Raw genomic sequence first — 22,018 nt, forward strand, 5'->3', positions numbered from 1 at the left:
CTGGAGAGCTGGGCGAGACTTTAGAAGGTCCTGACAAGGCTTTAGTAGTATTTGGTAGGATCTGAGGTTTGGGAGTGTGGGAAGGAAAATGCCCTGTGGGCTTTGCATCTCCACAAGGACGCATTTTTGTTGGTTCAAGCAAAAAAGCGGCTAAAGTCACGCAGGAAGTTGCTGGGACAGAACACTAAGGAGTTTTGTACCATTTTAATCCTCCCCGTTGAGCACCATCTGAGCCATCAAACTTCCACTGCCAAAGGGGGCTGAATCACCTGCAGCCCAAATGAGTGGGGAGGCTTCTGTGACACAGATTTTCCAGCGACTGTTCCCAAGGTTTCCAGGACCGGGGAGACTTCATAATTGGTTGAGAGCAGACAGACTTTTTGGCCAATCAAACTTAGAGCTGAGGTGGGGGATCTGCTCTTCCTGCCTGCCTCTCCTCCTCCAGCTCCCTAGCACCACTTACATTTAACTCCCCTCCCCCGCCCACCCCCGCCAGTTGGTGACTAAGAAAGGCTGCAGGCAGGCAAACCTCAGAGCAGTTTTTTTTTTTTTTTTTTTTAAAGAGGCTGGAAGGAGACATAGGAGACTTCAGCTTCTGCATTCCAAGCTCTGGGTTTTTACCTTGGAGACAGGACTGCACAGTTGCTCTCCAAGAAGGGACTTCTGGGTCATGGGGCCTATGGCATCACCACAGGTCACTGGTAAACGGCAAGTGCTGTATATGTTGTCCTTGTGCTGCTGTGGCTGGGTGTCTGGGCAGCTTCGTTATTCAGTGGTGGAGGAATCAGAGCCGGGGACTTTGGTGGGGAACGTTGCTCAAGATCTGGGCTTAAAGGTGGCAGATCTGTTGAGTCGCAGGCTGAGACTGGGCTCTGAGGAGAACGGGCGCTATTTTTCCCTGAGCTTGATGAGTGGAGCTTTGGCAGTGAATCTAAAAATTGACCGAGAGAGCCTGTGTGGAGCCAGCACGAGCTGCCTGCTGCCTGTACAGGTGGTAACCGAACACCCCCTGGAGCTCACCCGGGTAGAGGTAGAGATCCTAGATCTCAACGACAACTCTCCTAGCTTTGCCACTCCTGAGCGAGAGATGCGCATCTCAGAATCAGCGGCACCTGGAGCCAGGTTCCCACTGGACAGTGCCCAAGACCCAGACGTGGGCACCAATACTGTGAGCTTTTATACTCTAAGCCCCAGCAGTCACTTCTCTCTGAATGTGAAGACCCTAAAAGATGGGAAGCTCTTCCCAGAGCTAGTGCTAGAGCAGCAGCTAGACCGGGAAGCCCAGGCAAGGCATCAGCTGGTACTCACTGCTGTGGATGGGGGAACCCCAGCCCGCTCAGGGACCAGCCTTATCTCTGTCATTGTGCTGGACATCAATGATAATGCCCCAACCTTCCAGTCCTCAGTTCTACGTGTGGGACTCCCAGAGAACACACCCCCGGGGACCCTGCTGCTCCGTCTCAATGCCACTGATCCAGACGAGGGCACCAATGGCCAACTAGACTACTCTTTCGGAGACCATACATCTGAAGCAGTGAAGAATCTCTTTGGCCTGGATCCTAACACTGGAGCAATCCACGTGTTGGGTCCGGTAGATTTTGAGGAATCAAATTTCTATGAAATTCATGCAAGAGCTCGAGACCAGGGACAGCCAGCCATGGAGGGCCACTGTGTAATCCAGGTGGATGTAGGGGATGCTAACGACAATCCCCCTGAGGTGCTGCTGGCATCTTTGGTCAACCCTGTCCTAGAGAGCACACCCGTGGGCACAGTTGTGGGGTTGTTTAATGTGCGGGACCGAGACTCAGGTAGAAATGGTGAGGTGATCCTGGAGACAACTCCAAACCTGCCATTTCAGATCAAGCCTTCCGAGAACCATTACTCACTGCTCACCAGCCAGCCTTTGGACCGAGAGGTCACATCCCATTACACCATCGACCTGCTGGCCAGTGATGCTGGATCACCTCCCCTGCATACACATCTCACCATCAGGCTGAACATTTCAGATGTTAATGACAACGCACCCCATTTCACCCAACAGCTCTACACTGCTTATATCCCAGAAAACCGGCCACCAGGCTCTCTCCTCTGTACTGTGGCTGCCTCTGATCCAGATGAGGGGGATAATGCCCGCCTCACCTATTCTATTGTGGGAAGTCAAATTCAGGGAGCCCCAGCCTCCTCCTTCGTGTATGTCAACCCCGAAGATGGACGAGTCTTTGCCCAGCGGACCTTTGACTATGAATTACTGCAGATGCTGCAGATTGTGGTGGGGGTCCGAGATTCCGGCTCTCCCCGACTGTATGCTAACACATCTCTCCATGTGTTTGTCCTTGATCAGAACGATAACGCCCCAACTGTACTGCACCCACGATCTGGCAGGGAGTTCTCAGCCCCTCAGCGTCTCCCCCGATCTGCTCCTCCTGGTTCTCTGGTCACCAAGGTGACAGCTGTGGATGCTGATGCTGGTCACAATGCATGGCTCTCTTACTCTCTATTACCTCAGTCCACAGCCCCTGGACTGTTCCTCGTATCTACACACACTGGTGAGGTGCGCACAGCCCGGGCCTTATTGGAGGACGACTCTGATACCCAACAGGTGGTGGTCCTGGTGAGGGACAATGGTGACCCTTCACTATCCTCCACAGCAACAGTATTGCTGGTTCTGGAGGACGAGGATGCAGAGGAAATGCCCAAATCCAGCGACTTCCTCACACACCCTCCCGAGCGGTCAGACCTCACCCTTTATCTTATTGTGGCGCTGGCAGCTGTCAGTCTCTTATCCCTAGTTACCTTCACTTTCATGTCAGCTAAGTGTCTGCGGAGGCATGAAGATAGGGACCGGGGTGGGGGCCAGTGCTGCAGGGGCCAGGACTCGCCCTCCAGGGAGTTCTATAAACAGTCCAGTCCCAACCTTCAGGTCAGCTCAGATGGCACTCTAAAGTACATGGAGGTGACCCTGCGGCCCACAGATTCTCAGAGCCATTGCTACAGGACGTGCTTTTCTCCAGCCTCCGATGGCAGTGACTTCACTTTCCTCAGGCCCCTCAGCGTTCAGCAGCCCTCAGCCTTGGCGCTGGAGCCCGAGGCCTTGCGTTCCCGGTCTAGTACGCTGCGGGAGCGGAGCCAGGTGAGGGCTGGGAGCCGCCATGCGACCCCTGGGGGGCGCGATGGAGAAGCTGCCTGGTCTGCCTAAGGGGCTGTGCTCTTGACTCTCTCTCTCTTTCTCTCTCTCTCTCTTTCTTTGTACCAAGCTGGCACATCTACTGGATATATTTGAAAGTGTACAATCAGAGTGGTTGACGCAAAGATGGGGTTCTGAGTATGGGGGTGGGGGCGATGTTTATGGGCGAGTGGTGGTATATAGAAAGGGTGGCGCCCCGCATCACTGCGGGTGATTTCCACAGTGATCTGGCAGATGCTGGGGGTCCTGCGTGGAGACCGCCACAGACCCACGCTGCAAACCTGGGCGTTGGCTCCAGTGCGAGCTTCCACTCTTGAGGCTTGCTCCCTACTCTCACGACGACCCGTCCTTAACTTCAATTCTGCTTGCTCCAGCTCCAGCCAACCACAGATGTTTGTCTAGGGCTTGTCTACTATGAGTATCTTAGGTGCTGGTCACGCCCACGCGCTGTCCCTCCCCCACGTACCCCCTGGGCCACCCCAGAAAGTTGTCCGGGTTGGCTGAGACCCAGTGAGGTTCCTAGGCCTCCCCAACCCGCCCATAACTCCCCGATGGACAGGGTTACATGGTCTTGAACTGGGTTGGTTTCCAGAAATTCAGGAGTGACGCTGGCCTTCTAGGCCCGGGACAAGCAGAATCTGCTAGTTCCGGGTCTAGCTGGCCTAGAGCTCTATACCTAGTCGCTCACTCTCAGTGCCTGCACCCCTCTTATAAGGAAGGGTCTTGGTTGGCCCCAGTGTAAACAGCGACCCTGTCCTCCCCCTGAAAGTAGGGGCCTGGAGAACCCCTACTACGGGGATTCAAAAGTAGGCTTTTAGTTCCGTTAAGAATGTGCTAAAAGATCTAGGGTCAGGATTTGGGGAGAATGCTCAGAGTATCTAAGACTTGGCAAATCTTCCCTCCTCCAACAGATGAGAAAACCACAGCTTCTGCCAGATGCCAGAGGTAGCCCTCATGGGCAAGGAAACTGAAATGGAAAAAAACAAAAGTACAAACTTTGAAGCTGTGATTCTGTCAGTTTATGCTCCACCCTGCCTCTGCTGTATGGGGTTTATATTTTGGAACATATACAACTACTTCTGTTAGTTCATTGAAAGAGCCCTACTACACATCTCCTTCAAAAGCCAGCAACACTCTGCAGAGGCAGGCGGATCTCTGAATTCAAGGCAAGCCTGGTCTACTTAGTGAGTTCCAGGACAGCCTACACAGACCCTGTCTAAAAAAAAAAAAAAAATTAAATTAAAAAATTAAAAAAAAATAAAACCACCACAACAAAAACAAAGCAGAGAGAACAAACCAACCAAACCAAAGAGCGGGGACACATCCTTTGCTTCTCCCACCACTGTTTCTGGATAGTCACCAGCCTGCTAGAGGTTACTTCCACAGAGGTCAAGCAACTTGCTCAAGTTTAGAATAAATGGTGAGGGTTTAACCCTGGTGTGTGCTTTGAACAGCTTGGCAGATGAACATCTGCTGGGATGAGACAGGGTGGGGGGTAGAGGCTTTCCTCAATAAGACCTCAAATATGGAAGAAAAGTCTTTGGGGGGCTCTCCTTTCCCTGCAGCACTCACTGAACAAGCTTGTCCCCTTCCCCCTCTCCCCTTCTCATATGGGTGTAAAGTTTCAGCCCCACTTCCTGTCAGATCACCATCCTGCATCTTCATGTACGTTCAACTGTCAATGGGTACAGTGGCTGAGGGTCTCCACTCTGCCCTGGAATGGTGATCATGGCACTCGACCCACCAGGAATTCTTGGTTTCTGGATTCCGCCCACATCACTGTCACTCCTGAACCTCAGTGTGACTCATTGGCAAGTCCTGGGTCTTCCTTCTCCCCAGAGTAATCTAAGATGCTCACACTCTCTCCTCCTGGGAACCTGTGTGAGAATTAATTACCAGCACATCCCAGAACCTGGTGAAGTCATGGCAGTAGAAGAATGTGTGGTGGGACACATCTCCTGGAAGGAACCTGCAGAAGTTAGAAATTAAGCGGTGGCTGGCCCAGCCCTGTGAATTGAGCTGTTTGGGAGAGGGCTACAGTTGAGCTGGCTCTGGTTGGAGCCTGTAGAATGTGGTCCCACTGGATTCCATCCCAGCCATTTTCTCTGCCTTGGACAGAGAGCTGCCTTGTTCCCATCTCCTTAGTCACAGGCCATTGTGAGGCATGAAGTTCTGGGGGTGAGAGGCATCCCGGAGCTTGGATGCCCTATAAAGGCCCAGGCTGGCATGACTCCTAAATTAATAATGTATTTAGCTGTGGGAAGAGGTCTTTGAGATCGAGGGCCCGGTGGAGGTGTTCCTCTGAATGTGTGAGTGCACAACTTGGCACAAAAAGGGTTACCCAGAGCAGCAGCCATCTTGCTGCAGCTGATGCTTTGTTCCCAGCTGAGGAGCTGAATGGTTCTAGCTTGACTGGTGGGATTTTAAAAGCCTCCCTGCCACTCGGTGTGTGTGGGTGGGGGCGGGGGGGGCACTTTTCCCAGTTCCACCAAAAACAAACAAACCAAAAAAACATTTTGGGTACTTGAATTTTGGCTCAGAAGTTCTGAGTCTGGGACAGGAAAAAGGGATCCATTTCTTCAGCAAAGAAATCTGCGCTCGTTCACTGTGATCAAATGAAATATTTTGTTAATCTCTGGGTTGGTTCTCCCTACCCCCACCTTTGGAGACATGTGTACCCTCCCCCACCTTATCCGTTTTCCGCCACTAACCATTCCCTGCCCCCATTCCCAGGGGCTCTGGAAACACCTAGCTGCTGTTGGGTACTAAGCCTCAATCTCTCTGTTTCCTCCACAGCAAGCCCCGCCCAACACTGACTGGCGTTTCTCTCAAGCCCAGAGACCCGGCACGAGCGGGTAGGTGACTGACTCCCCATCCCACCCTCTTCTCTGCGGCATTTTCTCAGTGATGACGTGGGAGAAGATGAGGAAAGGGCTCGGCATTTTCAACAAATGGCTTCTTTAGCCGTTTCATGATTTCAGGAGGCTTTTGTGTTCTGGGGGCTGCTAATACAAATCCCAGAAAGAGAAGATGCCCGCTCCAGCTATTTTGGAAGCGAGATTCACCCACGCACCCTCTTCCTTCTCCCAGCCGCACGCACATTTTCTGATCTCCTGAAGGCTCTGTGGGACTTCAAGGATGGTCAGGGGTGGGGGTGGGGTGAGGAGGACTTTTGTATCTGTCGGTTGTTTACATTCCCCTCCAGTCGAGCTGGGCTTTAGCCTGACCTGTGACTTGAGTAGAGGAAATGGGGCCAGAGAAAAACAGGCTGTCTCCAGTGAGAACCTTGTGTGAACCATGGAGGAAAATGGAGGAGGGGGAGAGGAAGAGGGAGAGACAAAGAGAGAGAGAGAGGGGGAGAGGGAGGGAAGGAGGAAGGGAGGGAGGGAGGGGGAGAGGGAGGGAAGGAGGAAGGGAGGGAGGGAGGGAGGGAGAGAGAGAGAGAGAGAGAGAGAGAGAGAGAGAGAGAGAGAGAGAGAGAGAGAGAGAGAGAGAGAAGCTCAGCTCTGGGAAAAGGAAACCACAAACTGGAGATGGCATTGCTTATAAAATGATACATTCTCACTCCAACACAAGAAATAGAAAGTTTCCCTTAAGGAGAAGCAAGAGAGGTCTCTCTCACCCTGCTTCTCCTAGCTGTCGTCTTACTCCACACACTGCCCTGTCTACCTGCTGGATTTAGTCTGCACCTCCTTTCTCCAGCTTGTGTGTCCCCTAACCCTTCTCATCTCTGCATTCTCCCCGAAGTTCCCATCTTAGTTTGCAGTCTCTGCCTCCCCCTCTCTCCACCCCTCACACCCGAGTCTTTTTGCCCCATCTGTACGCACTTCTGTACTAAGCCTGCCCTGCCAAGGTGTTCAATAAAAGTAGAAGGCATGAAGATATTTGACTCTCCCTAATGCCAGGCTGTCCCCCCACCCCCTTCTCTGTCTCTGTCCCTTTACTTGTCCTCTTTGTTGTCTCCCAGCCCAGTCATTTCCTGTGTCACTGTGGTCTTCTCTCCATGCTCTATCCTCCTCTCTCCCTCTCTTTCTGCTTCTCTTTCTGTTCTCTTTTTGTGTCGTTCTCCATGTCTATCAGCTTTTCATTCAGAATCTCTCTCTCTCTCTCTCTCTCTCTCTCTCTCTCTCTCACACACACACACACACACACACACACACACACACACACACACACAATCCCCGTCTGTCTCATTTATTGGCACTTGTAGGCAAGCCAGCACCCCAGTGCCTCCGCCTCCTGCCCCTCACACATAGACCCTTTGATGGCTACTCTCCACCACTCACCCTCCCATCCTGACTGGCCCAGCTGTTCATTTCAATCAAGAATAAATTCCTGCTGAGACAAGAACCCCCTGTGGGGCTGGGAAGGAGGATGGACTTCGGCAGAAAGACCTTCAGTTGGTCTGAGGGGCGTGGGATAGGATCTGGGCCAGCTTAACAAGGCAGAAGCTAGAAACTGGGAAGTCTAGGGAGGGGAGTAAGGCCTGGGCTTGCTCCCTTTCTGTGTTTGCCCAGATGCTAAGATGGTGAGTTTTGGGAGTCCCACTCTGCTTTCTCCTCACCAACCAAACCCTAGCTACAAGAACCCAGAAGCCTTGAGTACAGGCAGATTCCAGTTCCTGGACATGTGTCTTAGGCATGCGCAGGCTGGCCCATAGCATCAGGAATGTGAAGCACTTCCTAGAGGGCCCCTAAAAGGCAACCAAAGAGACTGGGGCTGCTGTTGCCCCTGCTTTGACCCCAACTGCTTCCTTTTTCCTTGCTGACTTTGCCAGCCTTCTGTAGGTCGGTCTTGTATTCATTCATTCAGTGAGTTTTTACAGAGTATCTACTGTGAGCCAGGCACTGCACTAACATGTCTGTAAGAACCAGTAAGCAGGGGCTGGGGATTTAGCTCAGTGGTAGAGCGCTTGCCTAGCAAGGGCAAGGCCCTGGGTTCAGTCCCCAGCTCTGGGGGGGGGGGGGGAGAACCAGTAAGCAGACACCACCATCCCCAAACCCTGAAGTTTCCAGGTCAGCAGAGGAAGCAACAACAGGACAGTAAATCACATTATACAAACAAGTAACCCCCTGAAAAAAACTCCAAAAAAATCTGGTGAGAAACCATAGTTCTCTGCAGAAGAGTGGAGTGGGGAGAGGAGATTAAGGAGTGCTTCCTGGAAGGGGATAGTGGAGCTGCAGCAGCTTTGAGACACGAAGCAACTGTGTTCCTTCTACCCTGGCCAGCCAAGACCCTGGCCCTGAAGCAACAGTGATTGCTAGTCTTGGAAGCCCCAGCAGTTGTTCTCATATGCACCCTGGGAGCCTCCTTCCCTTGCTGCCTGTCCCTTCTTATCACTGAGAGGCTTTGCTGGCCTGGAATCCATACTGGAGCTCTGGGGGAGATATCAGGTTCAGGAGATCTCCCCTCCACAGCTGTGGGTGACTCAGCCCCACAGTGGCCAAGATGAAGCAAACATCAGTGTGTAATCCAGAGGTGCCAGATTCCCCTTTCATTTATTTAGCCTTCAGTGAGGCCCTTCTCCGGCCCATACATCATGGGATAGAGGTGGTCTCCAATCTCAAGGAGTTGGCAGTGTGTTGAGTGTTGACCTAGTCAGAGAACAGAAAGAGATCAGAAGGCAGTAAGGCAGGTGAAATCTGGAGGAGTACAAGTCAACCACCAGAAGACAAGGAACAGCATTCCAGATGCAGGAAGAACCTATGAACAGGCTCTGTGGCCTCTCACAATAAACAGAAGGACAGGGAGTTTTCTCTTGGCTGCCATTTTGATGAGCACACTGGAGAGAGGCAGATGAAGAAAGGCAATTTCTCTTTCTCAGGGTAATACTGGTTACTACCCCCCACTGATGCTCTGCCCACCCTTTGGCTCACTGTCTGCTAGCCTCTCTGTCCAGCCACATCAGGGTTAGAGCAGGGACAGTGTTGGGGTCTTCAGTAACCCAGGGTGAGTTCAAGGCAAGGGTAGGTCACAGTACCCAAACCAAAGGGAAAGAACCACAGTCCAGAGTCCTTGCTGGTAGTGAGTTTCTCCCTCCCACACTGTTTTTTCTTAGGCCATCCATCTGGCTTCTGATTCCAACAACTGTTCCAAGCCTCAAGCCCAGCAAGCTATTTCTCTCTCTCAGGCCATAACCTGGGCTCTATCCTGCTCTGCAGCTGTTCCCAGAGTCTCTGGTACCACCTTATCCTTTGTGGTTCCTGGGTTATTCTTCTCCAACCTAGGTGACCTTCTATTCCTGCTCTGAGACATTATTCCTGCCCCCTCCCTCCTTCCCTCTCCCCCCTCCTTCAGATTGGGCAGTTGTTCGAAAACAAATAGGAGCCCCCACCCCCACCCCAGAATAGTGCATTCTTGGAGTTCACAGGCTTAGAGTGCTCACTGTTCTTTTAGAGACCAGAGTTTGGTTCCCAGCACATTGTGTTTCTCAAACAGGAGAGATAGAAAAAAGAGAAAGTCTCCCTTGATCTAGAAAGAACTAGACTTAGATATAGATTTTGATTTAGAAAAGATGGACATATATGAAAACAGACAGGAAGCTGAAGCCCCAGCTCACTCTCCTGTCTTATGCCATTGCGATCCCTGCCCTTGTACCCCTTGGATCATTCCCAAGCAAATCCAAAGCATTACGTAATTTCATCTGGGATTGCCCTGCCCCTTTATTGGGTATGCTAATGAATATCTTTAGTCACAGCACTCTGGAGGCCGATGCAGGTAGATCTCCGTAGGTTTGAAGTCAGCCCGGCCTACAGAGTAAGTGAGTTCTAGGATAGCCAGGCCTACATAGAAACCCCGACTGAAATACATATACATATATATATATACATATGTATATGTATATATATACATACATACATATATATTCTTTTTTAAAATATGCATTTTGCATTTGGTTCAATATCTCCTAAGTCTCTTAATCCTTTTTAGTACAAATGTTCCTTTTCCACCATTTTTGTCTTTTGGTTGCAATTTTTTCATTGAGTAATTAACATACTCATTATGTATCTTTCTAAGCATTTTTATTTCTATAGTCAAACAGCATGCATAAGCTTCTTTTTTGAAAAGTGTGGCAAACTTGTTCACAATAGTACCTTTTTTTTTTTTTAATAGAAATCGAGGTCATCCATCTTTCCAGTATTATTGTAGCCTATTTTTTTCTCCTTTATAACATGTCAAATGAATTCCCCCATGTCAGTAAAAACTCTTCAAAAGCCATTTAAATGTTGCATAATGGCATCTCATATGGATAGATACGTTTATTTTTAGGTGCCAATAGATTCTTGCTTTGCTAACCAAATACGCATGCATACACATTTTAACACGATTAAGTACCAGCTGTTGTCAGTGTGGCTTTTCCAGGTTTCTCACTTAACATAACATAGACTATTCTGTAGAATCCCAACCATAGGCTGCTGCTCTTCTCTGACCTCCACACCCAGGGTTAGCCAGAATATGTGGGTACTTGGACAGCAAGCACCTTTATGCTTGCTTTTGTCTTCAAATCTTGGAAGAGCCCCCTTGAATCTGCTGCTGGGCTCCAGGGATGCCTGGTTGAAGCCAAGTTCCTCTGTGTGAGATCATCAAGGGCTTTAGGGTCATGTCAGGTCAGATGCAGTTGCAATCGTACCACTCAACTAGCTGTGTGTGACTTTGAGAAGGCCTCCAAGGCCTGCCTTCCTCTGCTGGAAACGAGAGGTGATCCTAATCCCTCTCGACCCAGTGGCTCCAGTCCTTAGAACCCCTCCTGTTTGGCCTCTAGCACTGTCCAGCCCTCATGGTTCCAGGCTACCCTTGCATTTACCTTTATTTCCTGGCAGCACTGCCCACTGCCCGGGCACCCTCCTGACCTGAGTGGTCTCCATCCGTGCTCTCCTGCACCTTCATGAGCTCAGTCACACTAGACTGGGGGTTGTTCCTTTGGTTTTCATAAAGACACTCGTCTGAATTTCTGTCCTCTGAGGGGTGGGGGGATCCCTCCATCCTTGTACACAGGGCAAAGAGTAAATGTCACATGGTTGAATCTCACCATGGCAACCTTGCCTCTGAGTATCTCAGGAGCGCTCCAGAATTCTGAGGGAGGAGGAGGCCAAAATGTTTAGTGTTCACTCTGCTTTCCCAACCAATTCTCCACACACATCCCAAACCTCCAGTTCCTGACGCCAGGCCTCTCCCCTGCCTTGAGAGCTGTTTTCCGTGCCCCTTCTCTCCTTGGTGACTTGGTTTTGTTTTATATTTTCCAGACAGGGTTTCTCTGTGTAGCTTTGACTGTCCTGGAACTTTTCTGTAGCCTCAAACTTAGAGATCCGCCTGCCTCTGGGACTGTAGCATTAGAGTGCCACCACCACCTGGCTTGGTGACTCGCTTTTAACCTTTCAGGGTTTTATCTTAAAATGTCTAAAATGTATTGAAAAGTGAAAAGACTAGTGTGCTGAAGTATGCATGTTGAATGTTTTATTTAAACAAACAAACCTAGATTCACTATTCACTTACACACACAGATTCTATCCTTCGAGAACCATGGGAAAGCACTACAGGTATCAGAACATGTGATACAATGCACACCTTCTAGGACTCCTATAAAATCACAAATGATCACATTTGAGGAATTTAATATTAATATAGTAATACACAGTCCACTACCAGACCATCTCAGATGTCCTCAGTGTGTCCTTTTAATCTGTTCTTTTAAATTTAATCTTAATTTTAAAATTAAATTCAGAATTTGATCAAGGAGCAGGAATTGCATTTGGTTGCCATGTCTCTGCCCTCTGCTTTAATCAGAACGGTTTCCCTGATTTTTTTTTTTTTTTAGAAAAATGAAATAGATATTTTTAAAGCATCCAGGCCAGTAGTCTTTTAAATGCTCACGGTCTGGGTTTGTTGATTCTTTTGGCTAAATTCAACATAACTCAGCAGTCTTGGTAGGAACAATACATAGTTGGTATTTGGGGTTTCCCAGGGACCACATCACTGGCACTCACTGCCAGTGTGTCCTGTCCCCAGCATTTGACACCTATTTGTCCTGTTATCAGAACTGTTGTTTGCTCACTTGGTAAAAGTTTTGAGAGAGGCTCTCTGTGTGGCCCAGGCTGGCCTCTAAGTGTGGGGCTCAACGGATTACCCCACCTCAGCCTCCGTGGCACTGGTACTATAGCTGTCTGTTACAGTGTCCATCCCTATAAAGCTTACAAATAAAAGTACCTATTTATCTTCTACTAGGCTGGACATGGAACCCCACGCCTCCTGCGCGCTAGACAAGCAGTCTACCATCAAGCTGGTTCTTGCTTTTTGAGACTTTCTATATAACGCAGGCTGGCCTGAAAGTCACACTCTTCTTCCCTTAGCCTCCAGACTGCTAGATTACACAAGTGCACAAATGCACACGTGCGCACGCACACATGCTCTCTTCCACTCTTCAGGGTCTGCCCTGAAACCAAATTCTTTTTACTTCATGAGGACCTAATTCTCTCCCTTGAGCTCTTCTTCGCCTTAGCAACTTTTATTTATTTATTTGTTTGTTTGTTTGTTTGAGGCAAGTTTATCTCTACGAATCTCAGATTGATCTGAGACTCTCCAATGTCTTCCTGCCTCAGCCTCCCAAGTGCTAGGATTATAGACATGCACCACCAGGCCCAGCCAGGCAGCTACTGTTTACTGGAGGAACATCTCTGTGTCAGACTGTGCTAGTGTATGGCAGGCTGTGTGTGGAGTGGTTGAGTGTGTGTGTGTGTGTGGAGTGGTGTGTGTGTGTGCATGTGTGGAATGGTGTGTGGTGTGTGGAGTGGTGTGTGTGTGTGTGCATGTGTGGAGTGGTGTGTGTGTGTGTGTGTCTGTGTGTGTGTGTGTGGAGTGGTATGTGTGTGCATGTGTGGAGTGGTGTGTGGTGTGGTGTGTGGAGTGGTGTGTGTGTGTGTGCATGTGTGGAGTGGTGTGTGTGTGTGTGTCTGTGTGTGTGTGTGTGTGTGTGTGTGGAGTGGTGTGTGTGTGTGCATGTGTGGAGTGGTGTGTGTGTGTGTGCATGTGTGGAGTGGTGTGTGTGTGTGTGTGTCTGTGTGTGTGTGTGTGTGGAGTGGTATGTGTGTGCATGTGTGGAGTGGTGTGTGGTGTGGTGTGTGGAGTGGTGTGTGTGTGTGTGCATGTGTGGAGTGGTGTGTGTGTGTGTGTCTGTGTGTGTGTGTGTGTGTGGAGTGGTGTGTGTGTGTGCATGTGTGGAGTGGTGTGTGTGTGTGTGTGTGTGTGTGTGTGTGTGGTTTCTTCCCTCACCCCGCAAACTAGAGCAATTTGATTCTTGAAAAGCCACATGATGACTAGGTATGGTTTTATATACCTATAATCCCAGTATTCACAAAGCTGAGGCAGGAGAATTACTGTGAATTTGAGGCCCACCTGGGTTATATGAGTTGGAGGCCAGTTTGGCTTACAGAGTGAGATTGTCACAAAAGCAAAGAAAAACAGAGACGGACAGAAACAAGGAGAAAGGAGGAAGACACAAAGGGAAATTGGCACCATGGGAAAAACCCACATTGAGCATAGTTACAATTCCATAGAACTCTTAATAAATTAAAAACACGAGTCACTTCATGTTTTCAATGCGTAATAGTGCTTCGAAGTGACCTACTGAGGCTCAGGTGCTCAGGTTTCCTGCTGAGACCCTGGTCCACACATCACAGAAGTCAGTGTAATGAAGGAGCGGATGCAACGATGGAGGGCTCAGTCCAGCCCTAGTAAATTTGAGAATCCCCTGGGCACAACTTATTTACATTGCTAGAACAAAAGCTGTGCTTTGGCATTCTGGGCATCAACAGGAGAGGGCCCGAGACAGAAGTTACTGGGAATCTGTTTGATGAAAGACTGGGAGTGGGCAGGATATGAAGCAGGGTGGACAGTTTGATGGGACTATATAGACTTTATACTGAGGACTTAGGAAAACACTGAGCAAGTCTGAGCCTGGGTTAACTGCTGTGGCGTTACCTGGGGCTTCTGAGTCACCTGACTCTTTCTCTCTCATTTCTGGCCATTCCTCTAGTTATGAGACATTCTCTCAAATTGTCTTCTTTTACTGTCCTGAGATGTTCTGATGTCTCAGGCTGTAACAGTAGCTCACATCCTATCATGAAGGACAGAGGGATGGTATTCATTTAATGCATCTGAGACAGCATAAAGCCGGCTGGCCTGGAGAATGGGCAGATTGGGGTCTGGCGTCGAAGGGTTATATAAACTCCACCTACTCCATCAGGAGCAGGTCTTAGGCATGGGGTAGAGATAAAAGATAAAGATGGTTTTGGGAACCCCGGGAAGAACCCCAGAAGAGGCTGGGAGAGAATGAGTGGAGCTGACCTTGTCACTGTCTCCACAGATCCCAAAATGGGGATGAAACCGGCACCTGGCCCAACAACCAGTTCGATACAGAGATGCTGCAAGCCATGATCTTGGCCTCTGCCAGTGGTAAGTGGTACCTATGGGTGTGATAGGGTGGGAATCTGAGGGAGGGGTGCTGCCATCATAGCTATAGCTATGGATGAAGTATAAGTCTGTGTGGCTTCTCTGGAAGACCAGGTGATCGCCAGTGACATAGCTTCATCTTGACAGACAACAAAGGGGTGGAGAGGCCCTGAAAGGCCAGAGCAGAGTGATCAGGTGGTCCACTGAGGATGTGGGGTGGTAGTGGTTGCAAATCTCACTGTGAGCTGGGTACAGAGGCACACGCCTATAACCTCCGTATTCTGTCTGCCAAGGCAGGAGTTTGAGATCAGTCTGGGTTACAAAGCAAGACCCTCTCTCAAGACCAAAACAAATAAGTATGACCCTAGAAAGGGCCAGCACATGCGCATCACACACCACAGCCTCACACCAGGACTGCACTTGTCCCACGAGGCTTAGAAAGAACCACAGCCATAGCAGGGGCATCAGCATCGACTGTGCCAGTCTTGTGCCAGTGGCTGTACTACAGCAAGAGTCACAGAGGATGCTCTGCAGGGCAAGTATAACACTTGCTAACACTCAAGAGTATAGGCTTTGGAAGCAGGCCAGCCTGGGTTCAAATCCTTGGGGGCATAGCCTTTGCTGTCCTGGAACCCACTCTGTAGACCAGGCTGGCCTTGAACTCTGAGATTTGCCTGCCTCTGCCTCCTGAGTGCTGGGATTAAAGGTGGTGCCACCACTGCCCAGCACTGTTTGACCATCAAATATAAGGTCCTCAGCATAGTGTTAGCAGAGCGTGATTACAGGATGGTGCTGTAATTGACTAATCATTAACCTTATGGACCTGTAGGGATAAAAGAGAAAGACAGAAGCATTTTTCTTTCTTTTGAGACGGGGCTCATGAAGCCAGGCTGGCCTCCAACTCTGTGTGCATGTGAGGATGACCTTGAACTTCTGATCCTCCTGAACCCCCCACCTCCTGAACGCTGACAGCATAGTTGTGTGGTACCCCCCAAGGCCTTGTGCACGGTGGGCAAGCACAACCCAGAGTCATAATCTAACTTCTACTACACCTATGAAGGAGCCCCAGTGAAACTCATCCCTTTGTATTCTCATCCAAATAATTAAACCAAAATAGACTGAATTATAAGAAAAAGAATCTCACACCTGTAGAAGGACTAACTTCTGGCCCAGGAGACAAGTCTGTGGGAAACTTAAAGAAACTTAAGCCCTACTGGGCCTCACACAACAATGCTTAGCTTTGCTCTTGAGAGTAGCTAGGGGACCAGTAGGTAGAAAGCCCAGCCAGGAGAAGCATCCCTTTAACCTGAGCAGGATGTGTGCTAACCAAACTTTAGGACTTTGTTTTAACCAAGCCTCTCTAACCTCTGAGCATGCTCTGTGGGGAGCACCTGTGAAATACCACTTACCTGGGGCTTCCCAGGTCATTTCTTACCTGCCTCCCAGGTCAACCTCACTCCCAGGGCCATTTCTTCCGTCCTCAGTCTCCTTTAGATCTAGCCTGTTCCCTCTTTGCTGACTGGACCTGGAAGCTAATTCCTCCTATGGGTCCCCCACACCCCACCCCTGAGCATTATTCTTCCTATGGCTCCCAGTGAAATATAATCTCACTGAATGATGAGTATATGCTTTTTGTTTGTTTTTGAGATAGGGTTTCTCTACGTAGCCGTGGATGTCCTAGAACTCACTCTGGAGACCAACCGCTTCAGTGCTGGGAGTAAAGGCGTGTGTCACTACCGCTTGGCTATATACAGTTTTAGTATAAATCCTTCTTAAATTGTTTACACGAGGCAAACTATATTAAAAAAATTCTTATCTACCCCAAATTCAGAGGTAGCTGAAATCCATGTATTTTTATTTGATATGATTTAGTAATCTTACCCTTGATGTCGGTGAGACTGAATGAGGCCTAGCCTACAGCTGACCAAAGGGCAGAGGATGGGGACATGATAGGAGCTGTCAGCTCTTGGGGACAGGGCTGAGATCCCTGAGAGGCCAGCTGCATGCACTGGGCCTGGGGACATGCCAGGTTCAGCTCTTGAGGGAAGTAAACAGGTCTCTTTAGCTGTTGTGGCCTTGAGCCCTAAGGCCAGAAAGCAGTCTTTTCAGCCCAAATCCAGATGCTAAAAACAGACATGGAAACAGTATTTATGGCCTAAAACCTTCCCAGAAGGTCTCTCTGGAGTAGTGCCATGGCCTCATGCACGCTCCCTGTAAGGGCTCCACCCCTCCAGCCCACACAGGACCTGACCCAAGGCCCTAGCCTTGGGCTCTGGGGAGAACAGACTCCAGAACTGAGGTGGCAGGGTCAGGCCCAGCTCTCACTTTCACACCTACTTCCAAACCCCAGAGCCTGAGAGGCTCCTGGAGCCCAGCCCAGCCAGCCTAGAGAGGAGAGAAGGGAGGGACCCTTTCGAGAGCTCTTAAATAAACACTTGGGGGAGGTGCACCCAAAAGCAGGCTGCGGTCTGCAGCTGTGCCAGTTTTGGGCTCACTTCTTTGGCTAACTCTGGTTATTGTTATTGTGGGGTCTTTGTCTGACTTGGACTGGCAGTATTAAGGGGACCAGGGGAAGGTGGTAATGAGTTTAGAGCTGGAGAGAGGCCAGCAACCCTTCCTCCAGTGGAAAAGATGATGTCTCTTTGCATTTCTAAGTATGTTTTTCCCTGAGACTGGTGAAACCCTTGGACCTTGCCTAGGCCAAGTCTTGGGGGTTAGGATATAATCGGAAAAGCCACTGGAGTCTCTGAACCAGCGGAGCTGACAGGGCAGCACACCAGTGTCCGTTCTTCATCTTCAATTTCTCTCCCTCCTGATTTCCTCAAGTTCTTTCCCACCAAGTGGCCATTTTGAATGATTCTCGGAGATCTTGGGTGGATGTAGGATGTGGGTGGGCCTGCCTTCTTGCCATTCAGTGAAGCACTTCCGGTCTTTTTGCTCAGTCTCCTTTCTCAGTTCCTCCACATTCTTTCCTAATTGAGTGCTTGGGGGCAGAAGCAGTTCTATACCCCCCACACACACACTCTTCTCAATCCCCTAAATCACTTTGGAATCCTGTCTCTTTGAAACTAGATCTGGGCCCTTCCCCCTTCCATACCCAGGCTGGAGGGGAAGGGTGGGCCATGGAGGGCTGGTACCTCCTGGAGTTAATTAGGGAGATGTCAACAAATGAAAGGGGTGGGAGGGGTGGGCAGCTGTTCCCTCCTACCAGGCCTGTTGCCCGAAGGCCTTCTGCTTCAGGACTTTGGGGGACTGGATCTAGAGGGTTGTGAGAACCCAGGTTGCCAAGGTGGAGAGACCCTGGCACATCTCGGCACATCTCGGCACATCTCGGCACATCTCTGCTCTTCCCATCTCTTGCTTTCCCTTCATGCCCAAACTGGAAATATTTCCTGTCTCTATTTCTCAATCCCTGGTTGATGTCCCAGAATTACTCAACCTCTCCAGCTTTAGTCCACCTCTCTATTAGCTCCAAGGTCGAGGGTGGAGGCACAGCCTAGGGGAAAAACTGCTCCAGCTTTTGGCTAGGATGGGCAAGGCCTTCAACTCTCTCTGTGTCAGAGGGTTTCAGAGCCTCTGGCTGGGAATCTGGAAGTCAAACTCCTACCTCCCTCCTCACCACCAGCTCCGTTCAGAAGGAATACAGTGGACTGGAGGACAAGGGTGGCTATGAGGGGGCAGCAGGTTAGGCGTTTACTGAGCATGTGTCAAGTGCCAGGGCACAGTGTGTCTCCTTTAATCCTCACAGAACCCTCCATTGGATTATTTCTGTGCTTCAGCTGCTCAGGTGGACTCTGGTCATCTGGGTCTCATTCCCATACAGCCAAGGAACCTGTTTTTAAGCAAGTATGCCACTCTGAGTTCCTCCAGCAATGGCTGACACATTTAATCCCAGAACAAGCAGGCGGATCTCTGAGTTTGAAGTCAGCCTGGTCTACAGAGCAAGTTCCATGACAGCCAGGGCTACACAGAGCAACCCTGTCTCGAAAAACCAAAACGAACCAAATCACCCCCCAACAAACAACAAGAAAATCCAAGAAGAACCAAACCAAACCAACCAACAAGCCAAGGGCTGGGCTGGATATGTAGCTCAGCTGGGGAAGTGTGTGCAATGGCATGAGTCCAATTCCCAGTTCCACACAGAGACGTGTACATGAATGGAAGGGCACTCCAGCATACAAATTAATGGCGGCAGAGCAGCTGAGCGCATGGGCCGTGCCAAGCCTTGGTTGGGGGAAGATAATGCACAAATCATGGTCTAGTGTGGAAGGCAGGGACAGGTATCAAAGCCTTAGAGAAACGCTAGTTAGCACAATTGAGTACCTGCCCCACAGCAAGCACTAGTCTGGGCACTTCAGAAGCATTTTCTCTTTTATAATTCTTACCCAAAATGGATGCTTTCTGACTTACCTTCATTTTATGGAAGTGAAGGTATTTAGAAAGCAGATGGATGGTACTGGGAGGCTGGGTAGACTTGCTGAGGATCTTAGGTCACTCTTGACTTCTCCCCCTAGCTCCTTTGTGCACAGAGACAGACAGCCTTGGTGACCACTGTATTCCCAGTGGTTGGGCCCAGTCACTCACTAACTGCAGTGTAAGGAAGTCACTGACCCCATCTGACCATCCACTCCTCTTCTGTCTCCGCAGAAGCCGCTGATGGGAGCTCCACTCTGGGAGGGGGCACTGGCACTATGGGTTTGAGCGCTCGATATGGACCCCAGTTTACCCTGCAGCACGTGCCTGACTACCGCCAGAACGTGTACATCCCTGGCAGCAATGCCACACTGACCAACGCAGCTGGCAAACGAGATGGCAAGGCTCCGGCAGGCGGCAATGGCAACAAGAAGAAGTCGGGCAAGAAAGAGAAGAAGTAATATGGAGGCCAGGCCTTGAGCCACAGGGCAGCCTCCCTCCCCAGCCAGTCCAGCTTGTCCTTACTTGTACCCAGGCCTCAGAATTTCAGGGCTCACCCCAGGATTCTGGTAGGAGCCACAGCCAGGCCATGCTCCCCGTTGGGAAACAGAAACAAGTGCCCAAGCCAACACCCCCTCTTTGTACCCTAGGGGGGTTGAATATGCAAAGAGAGTTCTGCTGGGACCCCCTATCCAATCAGTGATTGTACCCACATAGGTAGCAGGGTTAGTGTGGATACACACACACACACACACACACACACACACACACACACAAACACCATGCCACACTCCCCTAGTTACAGCTGAACTCCCCATCTTCCAACCCAGTCAGGCTCATTCATCTCCAGCCTCCCTCTCCCCACCCCACCCTTTCAGTCAACACCCTCTCTTTGAGCCAGGTAGTTGGGCTGTTGGGGTGACAGGTGAGCTAAGGGGGCTCCTAGTTCTGAACAGGTGGGAGAGTATTACAATCCTTTGGCCTCTCCTTCAGTTCAGCTGTCCCCCAAAGCATGGTTTGGTACCAGTCTTCTCATTTCCTCCTAGAGCCTGAGACCAATGCTTAAGTTTTGGGGAACAGTCACCATGCCCCTGGTACTGATGATGCTTGCTGGATTTTTGGGAAGGCATTTTGCTACTAAGCCTCTTTTCAATGCCTGGGGACTACCAGTCTTCTGTTCTCCATTGTTTGATGTTCCCACTGCATGCTGTGACTTCCTACTCCTCAAAGAAGAGACTCCTTTGCATGTCTGGAGACAGTAGGGGGTGGTAAACTAAAGGGAAGCTGAGTGTATACTGCTGGGAGTGGGGGCAGTGGACAAAACAGCCTGTTAATAGGGTCTTGCAAGGGGCTCTGTACGTACCCAGGGTACTGGCTCAATCCTCAAATTCTAGCCATAGACAAACATCAGGCCAGACCCCTCCCTCCTGGTTCAGCCTGGGCAGCTTGGGCTGAGCCACCAGGACCAATGGATTTAAGCTGACATTTCAGTCCAAGAAGACTTCTAAGTGAGTTTAAGACCAGAGAGGAAAGAGGGGCCTCTGTGGGTGCTGGGTACTCCAGAGGTGCCCTTGGTGGGAGGGTCAGTGGTCCTAGCAGGAAGGGAGCCCAGCAAGGTCATTCTTGGACCCTGGGTCTAGTCCGGTAGCTAGAACAAGGGACCAAGTGGCTATAAAGTCTCAGCCAATGATGAGGCTTTTCCCCTGGGCCTCTGGGCCCCTGTATTCCTCAAGCCCCTGGCCTCCACCTTACCAGGTGCCATTTCTCAGAAGGCCACTGCCCAGGCCCCCAGGCCGCCCCCTCGTGGCCACAGACCGGTTAAAGCCCCCCAGTGCCTCCTTGTGCATAGAACTTCCTCTGCCCGAGCCCTTACAGTAGTGTAGAAGCCCCCTTCCTCCTCCCGCTGGTGTAGAATAGCCAATAGTATAGTGTGGTGTGCTTTTACGTGATGGCGAGTGGGCAGCGGGCGGTGGGCTGTGCGCAGCCGTCTGTCCTTTGAATCTCAATCTGCCTGCGCGGCCAGTGCTGTGTTTTGTGCTGTGTCCACACGCTGCGGCGACCCCTCCCTGTACTGACTTCTCTATAAAAGCTTCTCTTCGCATAGTCACGTAGCTCCTGCCCATCCCCCTTCCGATATCTCTCGCAAGTTTTATACTCTAATATTTATATGGCTTTTTTCTTCGAAAATTAAAAATAAAAAATGGTTTCTTCTGAAAGTCTGACCGCGTCTGTTTAAGAAATGGAACACAGAACATGTGGGTGGAGTCGAGGGGTTTGTCTTAAATAATAGAATCGAAGGGTCATGTTTGTGTCTCGGTTTTTTGTCTCGATCTATTTTTGAATGGCGTGTGCTTGTGCAGTGCGCATCTGACTGTCCAATATGGAATGCACGTTTCCGATTCCCTGGCGTCTCTAATAATATGTGATGAGCTGTAATGGTGCTTGTGGATCAGTATGCGGTGGTGGTGTCGCTGGAGAGTCCATTGTGGGGGTGGGGAGTTTGAATGCGTGCGCAACTGAGTGCACAGATTTATTCTCAGGGCTGTCTCCAGGCAGAAAAGGAGACCCTGCATGGGGGGCGGGGAGCAGGAGCGTGAGTAGGGACGGGAGAGCTCTGGGGACGTTTTCCTAGTTCCCGCCCCTTCCCTACTAGCTACCTACCTTCAGCTGTGGGAGGGGGCTGATCCAGTGGAGGACGGATTCTCCTCTGCTTACTAACCTCCTCCCTTGCAGCTTAGAGGTCTGGGGAAAGGCAGGAATGAATGCCCCGGAGACAATTTTTTGAATACCGAGTTCCCTACCCTGGGCCTCAGTTTCTCTAAGTGGAACGTGCTTTCACATTCTTTTTATAGCAGCAAAGTCGAATTGAAGGGATGACACGAGGAGATAGCATTGGGACCCAGCCCCTTTCCCTCTTTTTTTTTTTTCCGTCCCCCTCCCAGCTCAGCTAATCCGACTTCCCCGTCCCTGCAGCTC

General features: G+C 50.2%; 14 protein-coding genes across 14 annotated transcripts in view; all 14 read left to right on the forward strand.

Annotated features, from left to right (window-relative positions):
- Positions 1–21,255, forward strand: part of Pcdhga1 (protocadherin gamma subfamily A, 1) — a 180,457-nt gene extending 159,202 nt beyond the window's left edge. The window contains exons 2-4 of the mRNA NM_001037140.1: positions 5,981–6,039; positions 14,544–14,632; positions 19,277–21,255. Of these exons, the coding sequence (NP_001032217.1) occupies positions 5,981–6,039; positions 14,544–14,632; positions 19,277–19,503 (375 nt within the window). The 3' untranslated portion in view covers positions 19,504–21,255. The remainder of the gene's footprint in view (positions 1–5,980; positions 6,040–14,543; positions 14,633–19,276) is intronic.
- Positions 1–21,255, forward strand: part of Pcdhga2 (protocadherin gamma subfamily A, 2) — a 173,907-nt gene extending 152,652 nt beyond the window's left edge. The window contains exons 2-4 of the mRNA NM_001037139.1: positions 5,981–6,039; positions 14,544–14,632; positions 19,277–21,255. Of these exons, the coding sequence (NP_001032216.1) occupies positions 5,981–6,039; positions 14,544–14,632; positions 19,277–19,503 (375 nt within the window). The 3' untranslated portion in view covers positions 19,504–21,255. The remainder of the gene's footprint in view (positions 1–5,980; positions 6,040–14,543; positions 14,633–19,276) is intronic.
- Positions 1–21,255, forward strand: part of Pcdhga3 (protocadherin gamma subfamily A, 3) — a 168,713-nt gene extending 147,458 nt beyond the window's left edge. The window contains exons 2-4 of the mRNA NM_001037154.1: positions 5,981–6,039; positions 14,544–14,632; positions 19,277–21,255. Coding sequence (NP_001032231.1) covers positions 5,981–6,039; positions 14,544–14,632; positions 19,277–19,503 — 375 coding nt within the window. The 3' untranslated portion in view covers positions 19,504–21,255. The remainder of the gene's footprint in view (positions 1–5,980; positions 6,040–14,543; positions 14,633–19,276) is intronic.
- The window catches only part of Pcdhga5 (protocadherin gamma subfamily A, 5), a 148,156-nt gene extending 126,901 nt beyond the window's left edge, over positions 1–21,255 (forward strand). The window contains exons 2-4 of the mRNA NM_001037137.1: positions 5,981–6,039; positions 14,544–14,632; positions 19,277–21,255. Coding sequence (NP_001032214.1) covers positions 5,981–6,039; positions 14,544–14,632; positions 19,277–19,503 — 375 coding nt within the window. The 3' untranslated portion in view covers positions 19,504–21,255. The remainder of the gene's footprint in view (positions 1–5,980; positions 6,040–14,543; positions 14,633–19,276) is intronic.
- Positions 1–21,255, forward strand: part of Pcdhga7 (protocadherin gamma subfamily A, 7) — a 124,844-nt gene extending 103,589 nt beyond the window's left edge. Inside the window, exons 2-4 of the mRNA NM_001014773.1 lie at positions 5,981–6,039; positions 14,544–14,632; positions 19,277–21,255. Coding sequence (NP_001014773.1) covers positions 5,981–6,039; positions 14,544–14,632; positions 19,277–19,503 — 375 coding nt within the window. The 3' untranslated portion in view covers positions 19,504–21,255. The remainder of the gene's footprint in view (positions 1–5,980; positions 6,040–14,543; positions 14,633–19,276) is intronic.
- Positions 1–21,255, forward strand: part of Pcdhga8 (protocadherin gamma subfamily A, 8) — a 113,983-nt gene extending 92,728 nt beyond the window's left edge. Inside the window, exons 2-4 of the mRNA NM_001037156.1 lie at positions 5,981–6,039; positions 14,544–14,632; positions 19,277–21,255. Of these exons, the coding sequence (NP_001032233.1) occupies positions 5,981–6,039; positions 14,544–14,632; positions 19,277–19,503 (375 nt within the window). The 3' untranslated portion in view covers positions 19,504–21,255. The remainder of the gene's footprint in view (positions 1–5,980; positions 6,040–14,543; positions 14,633–19,276) is intronic.
- Positions 1–21,255, forward strand: part of Pcdhga9 (protocadherin gamma subfamily A, 9) — a 103,251-nt gene extending 81,996 nt beyond the window's left edge. Inside the window, exons 2-4 of the mRNA NM_001037158.1 lie at positions 5,981–6,039; positions 14,544–14,632; positions 19,277–21,255. Of these exons, the coding sequence (NP_001032235.1) occupies positions 5,981–6,039; positions 14,544–14,632; positions 19,277–19,503 (375 nt within the window). The 3' untranslated portion in view covers positions 19,504–21,255. The remainder of the gene's footprint in view (positions 1–5,980; positions 6,040–14,543; positions 14,633–19,276) is intronic.
- Positions 1–21,255, forward strand: part of Pcdhga10 (protocadherin gamma subfamily A, 10) — a 93,170-nt gene extending 71,915 nt beyond the window's left edge. The window contains exons 2-4 of the mRNA NM_001037135.1: positions 5,981–6,039; positions 14,544–14,632; positions 19,277–21,255. Coding sequence (NP_001032212.1) covers positions 5,981–6,039; positions 14,544–14,632; positions 19,277–19,503 — 375 coding nt within the window. The 3' untranslated portion in view covers positions 19,504–21,255. The remainder of the gene's footprint in view (positions 1–5,980; positions 6,040–14,543; positions 14,633–19,276) is intronic.
- Positions 1–21,255, forward strand: part of Pcdhga11 (protocadherin gamma subfamily A, 11) — an 84,490-nt gene extending 63,235 nt beyond the window's left edge. The window contains exons 2-4 of the mRNA NM_001037153.1: positions 5,981–6,039; positions 14,544–14,632; positions 19,277–21,255. Coding sequence (NP_001032230.1) covers positions 5,981–6,039; positions 14,544–14,632; positions 19,277–19,503 — 375 coding nt within the window. The 3' untranslated portion in view covers positions 19,504–21,255. The remainder of the gene's footprint in view (positions 1–5,980; positions 6,040–14,543; positions 14,633–19,276) is intronic.
- The window catches only part of Pcdhgb8 (protocadherin gamma subfamily B, 8), a 79,536-nt gene extending 58,281 nt beyond the window's left edge, over positions 1–21,255 (forward strand). The window contains exons 2-4 of the mRNA NM_001037159.1: positions 5,981–6,039; positions 14,544–14,632; positions 19,277–21,255. Of these exons, the coding sequence (NP_001032236.1) occupies positions 5,981–6,039; positions 14,544–14,632; positions 19,277–19,503 (375 nt within the window). The 3' untranslated portion in view covers positions 19,504–21,255. The remainder of the gene's footprint in view (positions 1–5,980; positions 6,040–14,543; positions 14,633–19,276) is intronic.
- Pcdhga12 (protocadherin gamma subfamily A, 12) overlaps positions 1–21,255 on the forward strand; it is a 75,199-nt gene extending 53,944 nt beyond the window's left edge. Inside the window, exons 2-4 of the mRNA NM_001037337.1 lie at positions 5,981–6,039; positions 14,544–14,632; positions 19,277–21,255. Of these exons, the coding sequence (NP_001032414.1) occupies positions 5,981–6,039; positions 14,544–14,632; positions 19,277–19,503 (375 nt within the window). The 3' untranslated portion in view covers positions 19,504–21,255. The remainder of the gene's footprint in view (positions 1–5,980; positions 6,040–14,543; positions 14,633–19,276) is intronic.
- The window catches only part of Pcdhgc3 (protocadherin gamma subfamily C, 3), a 34,851-nt gene extending 13,596 nt beyond the window's left edge, over positions 1–21,255 (forward strand). Inside the window, exons 2-4 of the mRNA NM_053943.1 lie at positions 5,981–6,039; positions 14,544–14,632; positions 19,277–21,255. Coding sequence (NP_446395.1) covers positions 5,981–6,039; positions 14,544–14,632; positions 19,277–19,503 — 375 coding nt within the window. The 3' untranslated portion in view covers positions 19,504–21,255. The remainder of the gene's footprint in view (positions 1–5,980; positions 6,040–14,543; positions 14,633–19,276) is intronic.
- The window catches only part of Pcdhgb7 (protocadherin gamma subfamily B, 7), an 88,737-nt gene extending 67,479 nt beyond the window's left edge, over positions 1–21,258 (forward strand). Inside the window, exons 2-4 of the mRNA NM_001012215.1 lie at positions 5,981–6,039; positions 14,544–14,632; positions 19,277–21,258. Of these exons, the coding sequence (NP_001012215.1) occupies positions 5,981–6,039; positions 14,544–14,632; positions 19,277–19,503 (375 nt within the window). The 3' untranslated portion in view covers positions 19,504–21,258. The remainder of the gene's footprint in view (positions 1–5,980; positions 6,040–14,543; positions 14,633–19,276) is intronic.
- On the forward strand, positions 590–19,726 carry Pcdhgc5 (protocadherin gamma subfamily C, 5). Its single transcript, NM_001164288.1, is given in 4 exon segments — positions 590–3,130; positions 5,981–6,039; positions 14,544–14,632; positions 19,277–19,726. Coding segments are annotated over 4 exon segments (2,835 nt in total). The 5' UTR covers positions 590–670; the 3' UTR covers positions 19,504–19,726.
- Positions 21,259–22,018: the final 760 nt, after the last annotated feature.

Source organism: Rattus norvegicus, chromosome 18 (genome assembly GCF_036323735.1).
Source record: "Rattus norvegicus strain BN/NHsdMcwi chromosome 18, GRCr8, whole genome shotgun sequence".
Lineage (NCBI taxonomy): Eukaryota > Metazoa > Chordata > Mammalia > Rodentia > Muridae > Rattus > Rattus norvegicus.